Source organism: Leucopleurus acutus, assembly GCF_964270905.1.
Source record: "Leucopleurus acutus genome assembly, chromosome: 12".
NCBI classification, from domain to species: Eukaryota; Metazoa; Chordata; class Mammalia; order Artiodactyla; family Delphinidae; genus Leucopleurus; species Leucopleurus acutus.
Genome location: NC_139154.1, coordinates 48,972,039 through 48,988,212, shown reverse-complemented (window position 1 = coordinate 48,988,212; position 16,174 = coordinate 48,972,039). Strand labels below are relative to the sequence as shown.

The 16,174-nt window shown below is 37.9% G+C and overlaps 1 protein-coding gene across 2 annotated transcripts in view; it reads right to left on the bottom strand.

Moving 5' to 3' along the window:
• BABAM2 (BRISC and BRCA1 A complex member 2) overlaps positions 1–16,174 on the bottom strand; it is a 438,797-nt gene that overhangs the window by 292,805 nt on the left and 129,818 nt on the right. For both annotated transcript variants that reach the window (XM_082852207.1, XM_082852208.1), the window contains exon 5: positions 14,288–14,482. In XM_082852207.1, the coding sequence (XP_082708333.1) occupies positions 14,288–14,482 (195 nt within the window). The remainder of the gene's footprint in view (positions 1–14,287; positions 14,483–16,174) is intronic.

Below are 16,174 nucleotides of genomic sequence, written 5' to 3'. Positions count from 1 at the left end.
AAGTAACTTAAAATAACAACATGGAGTTTTGGCAATTTATTAAGTCTCAGCTTTTCTTCTGGTAATAGCAGCTGTGGCATAGTTCTCTTCTCCTTTCAGAAGTGACAGGTAGACATCTTGTGCAGAATGGATTCCAAACCCAGGTTGCTCTGCAAAGGGAAATTTTATTTCCTCTCTTAGAGTCTGTTCGCTGTCAACAAACAAGCTGTCATCTGAAACTGACTGCTCTTACTGCTTAGGTAGCTAAAAGCTAAGAAATACTCAACAGTGGCTATAACTTTAGCTGGACAGCCTGGTAGGGATGATTCTTTAAATAGACTCTGACAACCAATAGCCTAAATCTGGAGGATGCTCCTTGTTAAACACATAATTATCTACCACATGTGAGAAGGAAAGCCAAAGTTAGTCTGATTAGAACATCTCACACTTCACAAAAATGTTTTCTAAGATATATCATTTAATTATTCCCAAACTCTGTTCAGCAGATATAATTCATTTATACCTATTTTAGAAATGAGAAAACTGAGGCTTAGTCAAGAAACCTGCCTGCAGTCGTTGAGAGAGTAATAAAGAGTCAGAACTCAACCTTAAGACTTAAAATTTATTCATCCATTCATTACTGTAGATTAAGAGCCTAAAATCTGCCAGGCCCTATACGAGGCACTGCAAATATAGTGAGTAAAAGAGACGCGATCCCTGCCCTCCCTCCTGGAGCTTACGGTCTAGTGAGTGAGTCAGACATTAATCCAAAATAACACTCCTGTAAATGACAACCTGTGAAAAATACTACCCATGAAAGGGCAGAGTGCTCTGAGAGCATTTTCAAGAAGACCTGGCCTGTTCAGGCTTTGGGGCTCATGACTTGAGGGAACTTTAAAAAGCCGAGTCAAAAGACCATGTGGAAAAATAGACAATTAATACCAGCCAGGAAAACTGTGAAGAAGAAAAGCAATGAGAGGAGGCTAGTTACCCCAGATAACAAAGCATCATATAAACACACAGTAAGTACAGCGGCATAGTACTGGTGTTAAATCAACAGACAGACTAATGCAACAGGAAGTAAGTCCAGAAATAAGCCCAAAAAGATTCAGTGCGTGATTGATAGTGTGGGACAACTGGAGCCATAAAGGACTAAATAAAACTTAGATCCATATTTCACATCATATATAAGGAAAAAGTCCAAGTGGATTAAGAATTTCAGTGTAAAAACTAAAACTGTAAAGAAGCAAACATTGATGAATGTCTTTATAAAACCTTGCAGTGGAGAATGACTTTCTAATTCAGAAGCCACAAAGGAAAAGATAGATAAACTTGACTACCTGAACATAAAAATTTTCTGGATGGCAAAAAAACACCACCAGCAATGTTAAAAGACAACTGGGAAACTGAGGAAAGTATATTTTCAACTCCATCACAAAGAGCTAATGCTCTTAATGAAAAAGAGATTTAAAGCCCAAGAGAATAACAGGAAAGGATAAACAGGAAAGAAATACAAATGACTCTTAAACATATGAAAATACTCTAAACCTCATTCATATCAAAAATATACAAATTAAAACTAAATTGAACATCATTTTCCACCAAACAGATTGGCAGAAATCTATCAGCATTTTAAAGATATCACTGCACTGTCTTCTCACCTCCACTGTTTTTGATGAACAGTTCGTGGTGACACAAATAATTTTCACCTACATATAAAGTGTTATTTTCTGTGGTCACTTAAAATTTTCTCCTTATGTTTGGTTTTCAGTATTTTGACTATGATGTGCCTTGTTTTTTCCTTGCATTTGTCTTGGTTGGGGTTTGCTGAGATTCTTGAATCTGTAAATGTATGTCTTCCACCGTATTTGGAAATATCTGGGCATTATTTAATCAAATATTTTCCTGCTTTCTTTCACGCATGTTAAACATTTGGATTTTGTCCCATAAGCTCTGCTTTCCCTTCTAAGTATCAACCCCCATCTAGTATCTGCTGCTTTTGATCACTCTCCAGTGCCCTGAGGCACATGGCTTTATATCTGTGGATGGATTAGTCTAATAGGAGCTACCCAGTCATTATGCAAAGTGGAACCTGACAGAAACCTGCAAATATGTTTGATTTATGATTGGCACTGCTGTGGAGAAACAACCACTCTCATATATTGCTGCTGGGTTAATAAACTGGTATAAACATTATGAGGGCATTCTGGTGATAAAATTATAAACACACATAATCTTTGATCCAGCAATTCCACTTCTAGTTATTTATCTTACAGACATACTGGAACACCTGCAAAGTGACATGTACAAGATTATTTATTCCAGTCTTACTTGTAACAGCGAAAGATTCAAAACAACTTTAATGCCCAACAACAGAATTCAAATTAAATAAATTACGGTTCAATTATTCAGTGTAATAATATACAATTATTTTTTAAAGGAACGCTTATATGGAAAAAAATCTCTGAGCTATATTAAGTCAAAAGTAAGGTGCAAAACAGAGTATATATGTTATCATTTCCATAAAAAGTATGTACTATATGTTACCATTTGCTTATACGTGCATAAAGAAACTCTGAAAAACTACAATAGGTAAAAGCTACACCAGTGCTTATCTGAGGTGGGAGAAGCAAAGGAAGGTGGTTTGATTTGGGTGGACACAAGGCAGTGATGGGAGGGAGACTTTTCACTATATATCTTTTAATACACTTTAATTTTGAACACTATGAACATATTACCCGCTCAAAGAAATTTTAAGGGATTTGAAAAGTAAAATTAAAAGTGTATATAATGAGATGCTCATAATTCATGCACTCATTCATTTATTCAACAAACATTTATTGAGCACCTACCATGCCAAGTCCCAGGCTGGGTAATGGAGATCTTAAGACCAACAAAATACAGTCTATCTTGACTAGACAAACAAAATATTACAGTGTGATGTTTGGAGAGAGATATTTACAGGATGCGGAGGTAACTAAGTTAAGACTCTTAGTTTCAGGTGACAGAATTCTAATTCAAACTAACTTGAGCAAATAAAAGAGAATTTATTTAAAAGATATGCGGTATCTCAGGGAATCTAAGATTAAAAAAGCAGCCCACACCTAGAGGGGTGGGATAGGGAGGGAGGGAGGGAGAAGCAAGAGGGAGGAGATGTGGGAATGTATGTATACATACAGCTGATTCACTTTGTTATACAGCAGAAACTAACACACCAGTGTAAAGCAATTATACTCCAATAAAGATGTTTAAAAAAAAAAGAAGCAGTCCAGCCTCAGTTCAAAGGACTCTAATGCCCCCAGAATTTTCTCTCTGTCTCTTATCTCTGCTCTCTCTGTGCTTCGTCTTACTTTCTATTTACCACTTTCTGATTCTTTTGACTAAATAATATGAGAAAAAAAAGGTCCTAGAGTTACATGTTACAGACCAGCTACCCATAACAAGACCAGTCTCACTCTCAGAACTAACTCCAAAATCCCAAGCAAGAACTCTGTTTGGCTTAGGTGCCTCCTGATATAATCAACACTATTTCCACAGTTTTTACAGTGAAAAAGTTAATGTTAGCATAAATTCATTGAAAATAACTGAAAAACTAGGAAACTCATCGGGGGAGGCAGGGTTGAGTTATATGTACATTTCCCAAAAGTCCTAAAAAAGTATAAGGGGCTTTCTTACAGAACACATCAAATACAAGATTCTTCATCTTTTTCCTTTTACTACGTGGAGAGAAGGCTTTAAAAAGTAGACTCAGCTGGTCCTTTGGAGAGACTCATAGGTTCTCCTCACGCTGAGGAAATTGTGCAAGGGGTGCTCCCAACAACTAAATACCATCGAAAATGGGGCACCCAAGACTCAGAACAAACAAGTGGCTTCACAAATGCAAGTAAGCGGCACCATTCCAGCCCTCCCTCACACGCTGCTGTGCGAGGTTCAGGCAAAGGATTCCCTCTATGTTTCATAATGTTTCCGTAAAACCAGGTCTTTTCCACTTGACTGGCCCTGCTGCTAAAGGAAACTTGAATTTTCTACTGATGCTTGTATTATATTTAAAAAAAAAAAAACAGTAATAAAGGTCCTTTTAAAAGTCAGTAAGATTGGAAAAGCTATCATGTTTACTTTAAATGTCTGGAGATATAAAGCAATTTAGGTGCACACACACGCGCGCACACACACACACACTACTTTTAGTGAATAAACTAAAAAACTGAGGTATAAACTACTGTGACCAAGATCCTAAGTACTCCTACTGACATACAGGTCAAAATCCAATATAACAAATTCCATTACGCAAACAATAAAATTGTGAGAGCCTCTGCCACGGGATCATTTATTTTAAATAATGCTCAACTCATAATAGTTCCATGTGGTTAAAAACAAAAACAAACAAACAAATCTGGACAGTTCCAAGAAGTGACTATTATAGATTTGACTACCATGCTACACTCCTTCCAAAGGAGAGCCACAAGTTTATCCCTGCCACAGGTCAAATGCCATCAGAGCATAACTCCCAAGTAGCATAAATTAAAGGGGGATGATGAGAAGCCCCCTGTATCCCCTGCTCCCTGTGGCTGACTGGCATCACTGAACACCTACTCCATCCTCGTGGCCAGCGGTGAAAAGGCCATCCACTTCCAGACCCCCTCCAGCTATTCTGATTCCTCTCTGAGTACTCTCGCCCTCCTCTCCCACCATTCTAGACCAGTGCTGCCCAAGAGACAGAGAGATAGAGAGAAGGAATGCAATACACAAATGTGAGCCATATATACATATGCCATTGGAGATTATTTAACATTTTCTAACAGCCACATGTAAAAAGATAAAGAGGGACTTCCCTGGTGGCCCAGTGGTAAAGGATCTGCCTTCCAATGCAGCAGTGGCCTGGGCTCGATCCTTGGTCAGGGAAATAAGATCCCAACTAAGCCCGCATGCCACAACTACTGAGCTCACGTGCCACAACTAGAGAGCCTATGTGCTGCGAACTACAGAGCCCACGTACCCTGGAGCCTGCACGCCACAACTAGAGGAGAGAAAACCTGCGTGCCACGAAGAAAGATCCCACACGCCTGAATGAAGATCCTGCGTGCAACAACTAAGACCCGATGTAGCCAGAAGTAAACATTAAATAAACAATAAATAAATCTTTTTAAAAAATAAAATAAAAAGATAAAGAAAAACAGGTGAAATTAATTTTAATAATATGTCCCAATATATCCAGAATATTATCATTTCCACATGTTATCAACATTAAAAAATTATTAACAAGATCATTTTTTGTGCCAATTCTTTGAACGCTGCTGTGTATTTCACACTTGCATACATCTCAGTTCAGACCAGCCACACTTCAAGTGCTCAAAGGTCACTTATGTACAGTCAGGGGTTCCTGTTTTGGACAGCACAGTTCAAGATACTTTTCCATTAACATTAATTCCTATGTTAAGTTAGTTACTCCCTGTCACAAATACCTGAAGAGCTACCTGAGCTACCAAATGCTAATGAACCTGGAACACTCCTGACAGGAAGGTTGGTAAATGTCACCTGGTTAGTGGGAATGAACATGGGACCCATGCCTCTTGCAGCTAATATGTTTTTTCCTTCTTCCTCCAAATACTATCTGAACTTACTGCCTTTACTTTGTCTTCACCACTTCCCTTGCTGATACCCTGAAATCTGTTCCCCCAACCTCAGAACCCCACCAAAACTACTCCTGGAAAGATAAGCGACACTCTCCTTCTTAAAAAGTAACTCTCCCTTTCCCCTTGTTTTCCATACTTAATCTGCACGTTGGTGATATCAACTTCTACTGGTCCACATATGGTACTTTATGATTAACAGCAGTTTCAGAGATAAGACAGGAACAATCACTGAACTACATTTACTGAGCAACTACTATAATAAGTTACTTCATATATATACAAAAGAAGGCTAATAATAATAACAATAATACTTTGTATTACACAACTCCACCGTTTGCTTAATTTTGTTTGCTTCGCACACAGGGGATCTAATTTAATCTTTGTGTCAAGGTTGGGGTGACAGAGTAGTTATCTCCAGCAAAGTGACACAGGGAAAAGCTTTAGTCACACACACACAAAAACTAATGACAGGGGCTTCCCTGGTGGTCCAGTGGGTAAGACTCCACACTCCCAATGCAAGGGGCCCAGGTTCGATCCCTGGTTGGGGAACTAGATCCCGCATGCATGCCGCAACTAAGACCCAGCACAGCCAAAATAAATAAATAAATATTTTTTAAATACAACTAATGATAGAATTAGAATCCAAAGCTCCCACTTCCCAGATCACTTCTCTCTCCAACACATTTCTACATGGCCTCTGCCCTAGAAGAGCTTACACTCTAAGCACACTGCTCTAAAAGTAATCAAGCAATGAGGCCATAAGAATGAGGCGGCTCTAATGCCTTGGTAGCCAACTTAAGCCAGAATCAATTGCTGTAAATGGCTCAAGGTTAAGAAGAACAGCCAATCCCAAACAGCCAACTAGTTTTTCCCAAAAAATGCAACCACTTCAGCTCTAGCCAATCAATTTCCTTGCTTTGCGTCCAACTCCTCTCTGTAAAAACCTTGCCTGTAACTCTAATCAGTGGAATGCTCCTAACCACCTTGCATCAGTGTTTGCTCAAATAAACTCTTAAAAATTTTAATATGTCTCAGTTTATCTTTTAACAGTGCTCATATACTTTCCCTTCAAATGTAATATCACAGCAAGATGGGGTGACAGAAGCATCAAGTCATTAACTCAAATGAGGAGCTATCATGAAATGGCTCCTTTCATATTTTTAAATGTTGCCAGAGTTTAATTTATAAACCATAAATTTTGAAAATCTTACTGGGATTTGTGGTCAAGTACAACAAAAAAGGGGAATTGTTTCACATTCTCCAACATGTTATCATTATTAAGAAAATGCCCACAAAAGGAAAAAATCGGTTTCTAAGAAAATGTTTTATCTCACAGATCACCCACTGGTGATCATTAATATGTAAAATATGTGGCTTTAGAACATCTCAAAACCTTCGTTTCACAACAGGAAAGACAAATGCCTTTAATCAAAATATTAGGGATGATAAACTAACTTTGAGTTCTGGGAATTAAAACAAAAGCCAGGGGCTTCCCTGGTGGCACAGTGGTTGAGAGTCTGCCTGCCGATGCAGGGGACACGGGTTCGTGCCCCGGTCCGGGAAGATCCCACATGCCGCGGAGTGGCTGGGCCCGTGAGCCATGGCCGCTGGGCCTGTGCGTCCGGAGCCTGTGCTCTGCAACGGGAGAGGCCACCACAGTGAGAGGCCCACGTACCACAAAAAAAAAAAAGGCCAAAGAAAAATTCACAAATTTGCTTACTGCACTCTGTTACCATTAACAGACTGTGGTTCTTTAGCTATAACAGACACATGCAGGAAATGCTGACAAGGCAGCTGACAGATACAATATAAAGTGAGACTTTAGGTTTTACCCATTGAGAAAACTTATAATGTACCTTTATTTTGATATGTTGTAGCAAAACAGTATATACAATTTTAACACCTATAGCTTACATTGTGACATTCATTGAAATTAAAATTCTAATCTTAATAACTCTGTTCAAAGAAGTAGCAGGAGGAAGATCTTTGTGGTAATCTGTATCTTGATTGCAGTGGTAGTTACAGGAAATTACTCATGTGATAAAATGGCATACACATACATTGTACCAATGTCAATCTCTTGGTTATGTAAAAAATAACCACTGGGAGAAACCAGGTTAGGGTATACAAGGCCTCTCTGTACTATTTTGCAACTTCTTGTGAATCTATAACTAATTAATATATCTTTTAAAATTAAATATTTTAATATGTCTTTTAAAAATGATTCTGATCATGCAGGTACATTAGAATTGTTCATTCTGAACAGGTAAGCTTGCATCCCAATGTATCATCTGTTTTCTCCCAACTAAAAAAAAATTGGTGTTTACTAAAAATTATAAAACCAGCATAGACTAAGAATACAATCTTCGAAACTCTACTTACTAAAGGAGATGGACAAAGCAATACGAGAGATGACTTCATAAAAAGACCATGGTAAAGAATTAATAAAGAGTTTGTGTTGGTTTTTTGTTTGTTTGTTTTTTTAATGTTTACTTTCAAATGTGCACTTGCTGAAATCCTCTAACTGGAAATTGAGGAGGAAAAAGAAGAGTGTCTGCAGTGGTGTGGAGGCAGCACTGTATTTCAAATTAATATGCTTGTCAGAAGGCTGACAAGAGATCAGAGCCCTCTCCCTCTTTCTACTACATGGTTTTTAAATTTTTCCTTTTGCCAGCTGACAGTAAAATGGAAGAGGCATTTTTTAAAAGCAGGTTTTTAAAAGCCTCTTACTTTTAGAGCAGAAATGGAAGGTTAAGAACGTAAACACATGTTCCAGAAAGAAAAACTCCGTGATGCAAAGACGAAAACAAAAAGTCACCATCCTCTCAAATGAACACAGGATGTTGTAATCCAAAGGTATTCAATAATTATGCACAGTCTTGGATTCATTACAGAAAATATTTATCAGATGGACTAGTGGAATCAGGAGAATCTAAATACATGGATTCACATTTAGCCCAGGAAGAATAAATTGACTCATAATATTTTATTTAGAGAATATATTAATTTTCATATTTTATTTCCTATATCAATTTTTTTCATATTAAAATGTCCTCTTGCTTCAATAGTCCAAAAAGACATAATAGATATGATTTACTAATCAGTAAAACAGTCATATGTATGCTTATAATTCTTGTCCCCCACATATGCTATGCCTCTAAGTTTTTCTGCAACCATATAACCCCCTGACCTCCTCTTCCTATAGTGCTGTCTACGTCCACCTTACTTTAGGACCTAGGTCAGTTCTGGCTCATCAGTGAAGACTTTCCTTAGTCACTCCGTTTCTCAGTGATTGGCTCTTCTTCTGAATTCACGTACAGGCAGTCCATTCCATCTGAGATAATCTGTTCAGCATTGCTATTTCATTTTTTACAAATATGTGTTGAGACTTAACTGGATTCTAACACCTTCAAGAGCAAAAGCCAGGACTGTTTTTTTTACTCCAACTAGCATAGCAGACTTTCCATATCAGTCCTATACCAGCTTAGCCCTACTAAACTATATCTTATAGGTATGGTGCAGCATTCCAGTGCATATAACTATAAAAATAATTTTAAATATTGATTCTGTAGTTCTTCATAATAATTATCTTTTCAAGCTCTGTGTTATCAGAAAAACTGAAAAGCATGCCTTTCAATAACCTAATAAAACAATGAAACGGGGTCAAAGGAGAAGCCCTGTGACATTCCACAAACACCTGATGGCTGACAAAAGGTATAGCCAATCTTTTATGTGGAGCTCTTCCATAGATTCAGACAACTAAGAAAGGAGCCCACAGTCAGTAGAATACTAAGGGAGAACAACTGAATGCTTTACTGAAAATTAGATAATCTAAGTCAATAATATTCACCTTCCTTAAAAGGATAAAGTAAGTTTGCCATGACTGTTTCTTAGTTACCCAGCTGTTGTTCCAATTGACTATTGCATTCTTATTTAAATGTATGCAAATCATCCACCTAAAGACCTGAGGGTAATTTCTTTCAAAAATCTCCAGAATGTTTTTGCTTTCTACAATCCCTAGGACCTTTCTGCTTCCCCATAATTTCTCAAAGATAACATCTCTGAAGCACATCAGCCAGTTTCTTCAGTGCCCTGAAACAGTCCCCCGCTAGAGCCTCCAGAAGGAACGCAGCCTGGACGATAATTTGATTTTAGTCCAGGGAGACCCATTTCGGACTTCTGACCACCAGAACTGTAAGATAATAAATTTGTGTTGTTTTAAGTTACCAAGTTTGTGGCAATTTGTTACAGCAGCAATAGGAAACTATTACAGTCCCTGATTCAAAAAATCTTGGCTCAAAACCAAACTGCTTTCTTTCTGCTAGGGTCCCGTGTTTGTCACCCAAATTCTTGGTCTGGATTTGTATTCCATTAGCAAGCTGTCCTTTAACATATTCCTGAACCAGCATGCCATGCTGAAATGTGTTTCATCCTGCAAGACTCACCTTTATGCCCTGTTTCTAGACCAGGAACTCACTCACATGCCTATATTTTTACTTCTAGAGTCTCGGCTCCTGCTTCCACTGGGCCCTCCCTAGGGCTGGTCAGCTGCAAGCTTAACCTCTAATTGTCCACCTTGCCTTGTTACAGGATTCTCAGTTTCTTTACTTCCCCTAAGTCCATAATCATTGCCCTAATGCTTACAAATTACTCAATAGTATATCAAAATAAACTGGGGCAAATGGAGCAGCAGTAGGTTTAAAGAATGGAGAATCAATAACATTAAATGAGAAGTTTTAAATATACTATAAATTCAAACTACCTAGCTATTTTAAATGAATTTAAACTTCTACACTCAGAAGAACTATATCTCAAGTATTAGCTGAGCCAATGAACATAATTTTAAAAATTCTTAGATCAGAAATGGTACCATAAAACTGGATATACCTAAATTCAGCCTTAATATTAAAAGGGGGAATTAGGAGGGAAGGAAAATCCTAAAAACTAAAGACCAATTAGTTTGACAGTGATTCCAATCATGTCTTTAAAGGAATCTATCGGCACTAAAGACAACACAGACAGGTTCACCAAGAAGTCATGTCAAATTAACCTAACACCTCTTTTGAGAGGACAACCAAGTTGATTTTTTAATAAGAAAAATGTTGGGATTAGAGGATACACTAAGTTTAATAAAGTTTTCCTTACTATCCATACGAACAGATTAAAGTTTCAAAACAATAGTTTAAAACCTTGAACTCTGCACTACTGGTAGAAATGTAAAATGGTGCAGCCATTATGGAAAACAGTACAGAGATTCCACAAAAAAAATTAAAAATAGAATTAGCAATATGATCCAGCAATCCTACTCTGGGGGATATATTCAAAAGAATTCAAAGCAAGATCTTTGTACATACCCATGTGTAGTCAGCATTATTCACAATAGCCAAGAGGTGAAAGCAATGCAAATGTCCACTGATGGATGAATGGATAAACAAAATGTGGCATATGCATGCAATGGAATACCAGGCAGTCTTAAAAAGGACAGAAATCCTGTCACATGCTACGACATGGATGAACCAATGAACCTCAAAGACATTATGCTAAGCGAAATAAGCCAATCACAAAAAGACAAATGCTGCTCGACTGCACTTATATGAGGTCTCCAAAGGAGTCAAAAAATCATAGAAACAGGAAGTAGAAAGGTAGCTGCCAAGGGCTGGAGGGAAGAGGAATTAGCATTTAAATTGGTAGAGTTTCAGTTTTACAAGATGCAAAAGCTCTAGAGATCTATTGCACAACAACGTGAACATACTTAACACTACTAAACTGTGTACTTACAGATGGTTGACGGTAAATTTCATTTTGTCTTTTACCACAGTAAAATAAGCAAAATAAATTTACAAAATAACAAAAAAACCTTGAACTGAACACAAGATGATTTGTAACAAGGGTGAATTTTAGTCCTACTAATTCAAAGGCGTTAATCATGTATAAAACCTTGGAAAACATGTCCTTTGAGAAAGAGCTGAAGAACAAAAGGGGAAAGGTATATTTAACCTAAGAAAAGAAAGACTAAGTGAAATCTAAAAGAATTAACACAGAGAAGGGAACCTAAACTTATTCTGTGCTTAAATAAACTAGAGTTTATTAATTCATTCATTCAACAAATGTTTACGGAATGTAAACAATATGGCAGGCACTGTTCTAGGCGTTTACTATATTTCCAGTGAATGGAACAAAGATCTTGGCCTTGGTGGAATTTTACATTCCGCTGGGGAGAGACAAACAAACAATAAACATAATAAGTGTGGTAGGCTCCCAGTGATCTCTGGTATTCACACTCTTATGTAATGCCTCCCCTGCGTGTAGACTGGACTTAACAAGCAGAATACATCAAAACTGATGAGATGTCACTTCTGAGATTAGGTTATGAAGACTGTGACTTCTGTCTTGCTCACATACTCACTCCTGCTTACTCGCTCTGGTGAAGCCAGCTGCCATTTTATGAGCTGCCCTGTGGAGAGGCCCTAAGAAGAGGCAAGGAACTGAGGGCAGCCTCCAGCCAACAGGCAGCACTACACTGAGACCCTCAGGTCAACAGCCCACAGGGAATTGAACGGTACCAAGAAATACATGAATGAACTTAGAATGGATCCCTCTCCAGTTGAGCCTTGAGTGACTACAGCCCTGGCCAGTACCTTGAGTGCAGCCTGTGAGAGACCCTCAAACAGAGGGACTACACAGATTCCTGGCAAACAAAATTTATGATAATAAATGCTATTGCTTTAAGCCACTAAATTCTGGTATGATTATTTTATGCGGCAACATATAACGAATACAACATGTTAATTATATAGTTTGTTAAAAAGAAATGCAAAAAAAAATGTAGAGTAGGGTCAGGGTCGGGGGAGGGTGTACAAGTTACAATTTTAAGAAGAGATGTTAGAAAGACCTGCACATGAATGTTTATACAGCATTATTCATAACAGTCAAAAAGCAGAAACAACCCAAATGCCCATCAGTTGGTGAATGGATATGTGGTATGCCCATCAAATGGACTATTACTTAGCCACAAAAAGAAATGAAGTACTGACACAGGCTACAACATGGATGGACCCCACACATATTATGTAAGGTAAAAGAAGCCAGTCATAAAAGACCACATATTGTATGATTCCACCACAGGTATACCTCATTTTATTGTGCTTCGTTTTACTGCCCTTCTCAGATATTCCATTTTTTATAAGTTGGAGGTTTGTAAACCTTCTGTGTTGTTAGACAATATTTGGCATTTTTTAAGCAATAAAGTACTTTTTAATTAAGGTATGTACATTGTTTTTTATAGAAATAATGCTATTGCACACTTAATAGACTACGCTATGTGTAGTGTAAACATAACTTTTATATGCATTAGGAAACCAAAAAATTCGTGTAACTCACTTTATTGTGATATTTGCTTATTTGCAGTGGTCTGGAACCAAACCCGCAATACTTCCCAAGTATGCCTGTGCATGAATGTTCAGAAAAGAAAATCTATACAGACAGAAACTAGTTTATTGGTTGCCTGAGGCTGGGGGTGGGAACAGGATTAACTATAAATGGGCATGAGGGATATTATTGGGGTGATGGAACCACTCGAAAACTGGATTGATGGTGGTTGCTCAACTTGGCAAATTTATTAAAAACCATTAAACTTTACACTTAAAACAGGTTAATTTATGGTATCAAAATTATACCTAAAAAAAGTTGTTTAAAAAGAATGGGGGGGGGGCTTCCCTGGTGGCGCAGTGGTTGCAAGTCTGCCTGCCGATGCAGGGGACACGGGTTCGTGCCCCGGTCCGGGAAGATCCCACATGCCGCGGAGCGGCTAGGCCCATGAGCCATGGCCGTTGAGCCTGTTCGTCCGGAGCCTGTGCTCTGCAACAGGAGAGGCCACAACAGTGAGAGGCCCACATACCGCAAAAAAAAAAAAAAAAAAAAAAAAGAATGGGGGTATTAATATAGGCATTGCTGAGAACATAACACATGCATAAAAACATTAAGGAGGAAGGATATTAGCCTTGTGAATATCCAGGGGAAATATGCCAGACAATGGGAAAGCTATGCAAAGACCCTAGGGCAAGAGCATATCTTGTGTGTCTGCAGCACAGCAAGGGTGCTAGAGAGGCTGGAGCTGATGATTTTTAGACAGGAAAGTGGGAGACGAAGAGAGAGAAGGAATGATGGATGGAGGATGGTGGTGACAGGAATCACGTAGAGCTTTTTTACACCTCTAGAAAGACTGCGGCTTTTACTATGAGAGAAGAGAGGGATATGAAAGTGCTGGGCAAAGGAGTGATACACTCTGACTTGCATTTTTAAAGGATCATACAATGTAAAGAAATTATAAAAGGATCCATATAAGCTGGCTACCTCCAGAGTTACTGACCCCTCTCATCTGACTGGGATACTATATACTGTCTCATAATTCAGAGTTTTGAAAAGACATTAATGTTTATCTGGTTTCTCAAGGATATCGCCTGGGAAGTTTGTAAAATTTGGAGTCTCACATCCACAGCCGCAGATATTCAGAAGTCAGGGGCTGCGGATGTGAGACTGAGAAAGTACACGGGCAACCTAAATCATGTTTACTTAAGGAAATGGCCAGGATTTATTATTAATGAATGTCTGAATTGATTATTTTATTCTATTACAGATAAAGTGACCTTTTTTCTCCCATTCTCAAAAAACCTTACCCAGCTGTTTTTTTTCCCGGCATAAATTTCCATGTTCTCTCCATACTGCGGCTCTTCCAGTAACGTCTGGTATTCAAACATGAGGCGGGAACTCTCACGGAGGCGGCTGCATTGAAATTGGTGATATTGTTGCACAAGTTCCTTCACCACAAGTAAGAGACATTCAGGATTTGATGGATTCCAGGAGGCAAGGTTCTGCAGAAGCCAAAAATAAAAGACCAGTAACAAATGCATTTTCACACAAATCCAGTATCATATTAGCACATCAATATAGAGAAAAAGAATAAGGAAAATCTAAGAGAAACAGACTACTCTTTTTTTTTACTGAAGTATAGTTGATTTACAATGTTGTGTTAGTTTCTGCTGTACAGCAAAGGAATTCAGCTAAACATATATGTATATATAATCTTTTTCATATTCTTTTCCATATGGTTTATTACAGGATGTTGAATATAGTTCCCTGTGCTATACAGTAGGATTGTTGCTTATCTATTTTATATATATATATTATATATATATATAAAAAAAATATATATCTGCTAATCCCAAACTTCTAATTTATCCCTCTCCCACCCCCTTCTCCCTTTGTTAACCATAAGTTTGTTTTCTATGTTTGTGAGTCTGTTTCTGTTTTGTAAATAAGTTTCTTTGTATCATAATTTAGATTCCACATGTGATATCACATGGTATTTGTCTTTCTCTTTCTGATTTACTTCACTTAGTATGATAATCTCTAAGTCCATCCATGTAGCTGCAAATGGCATTATTTCATTCTCCTTTATGGCTGAGTAGTATTCCATTGTATACATGTACCACATCTTCTTTAGCCATTCATCTGCCAACAGACACTTAGGCTGCTTCCATGTCTCAGCTATTGTAAATAGTGCTGCTATGAACACTGGGGTGAGTTTATCTTTTCAAATTAGAGTTTTCTCTGGATATATGCCCAGGTGTGGGATGGCTGAATTATATGGCAACTCTATTTTTAGTGTTTTTAAGGAACCTCCATACTGTTTTCCATAGTGGCTGAATCAATTTACATTCCCACCAACAGTCTAATAGGGAAACAGACTACTCTTAATTTATGATAAACTCAGAGCTGAAGTTAGAAGGGTCTTTTGGGCTTGGTGATTTTTCCTGCCTTCTAAAAATTCTTGCAGAAAATCAAGAAGAATTCCACCATGGGTAGGCAGAAATAGTAATGTGTAAAGTAGGGTAGTAACAAAACAAGAAACCTAAACATCCTAGAAGACCATAATTTTAGCCCTGGAAGACTGAATTTGTTTCACAGTCTTTCATAATTTTAATTTTTTTCCCTCTGCACCTAAATTCAGCATTAAAAGCTAATGTCATTCAACTCAGATCCACAGAACATGTGCATCTGTAATTCCAGACATAAATAAATGCTCTGTAAACATTAGCACCCCACAGAAATATAAGCACAATGGTGGTGGTTCAGCCTGAAAAAGATAGGAATGGAGTAGAGATGAGGGAAAATACAATTAGGAAATGCAAAGTTCAAAGAAAAAGAAGAAGGGAATGGTTCTGATAGCTTATGACCAGGAAAGGAGCTGGGAAAGATCTGGTAAGTATATAGTAGCTGTTAAGCTCTCATTCATTCAACAAATACTTATCAAGTACCTATTCTGTATCAGCCACTGTTCTAGGCAGTGACAGGAACAAGCCAAGTCCTTGCTAAAGGAGCTTACATTTTTGTGGGCCAAAATAAATAATAAACAATATCAGATGGTAATAAATGCTACCGAGAAAAATAAAGCATGCATCCCTGAAAAGTGATGAAGGAAGGGCTTCAAAAGGGAAGTGATCAGCTGGGTCAAATGGTGTTGAGAGTAACATGAGGCTTGGCAATTGACTGCTGGGTCTATT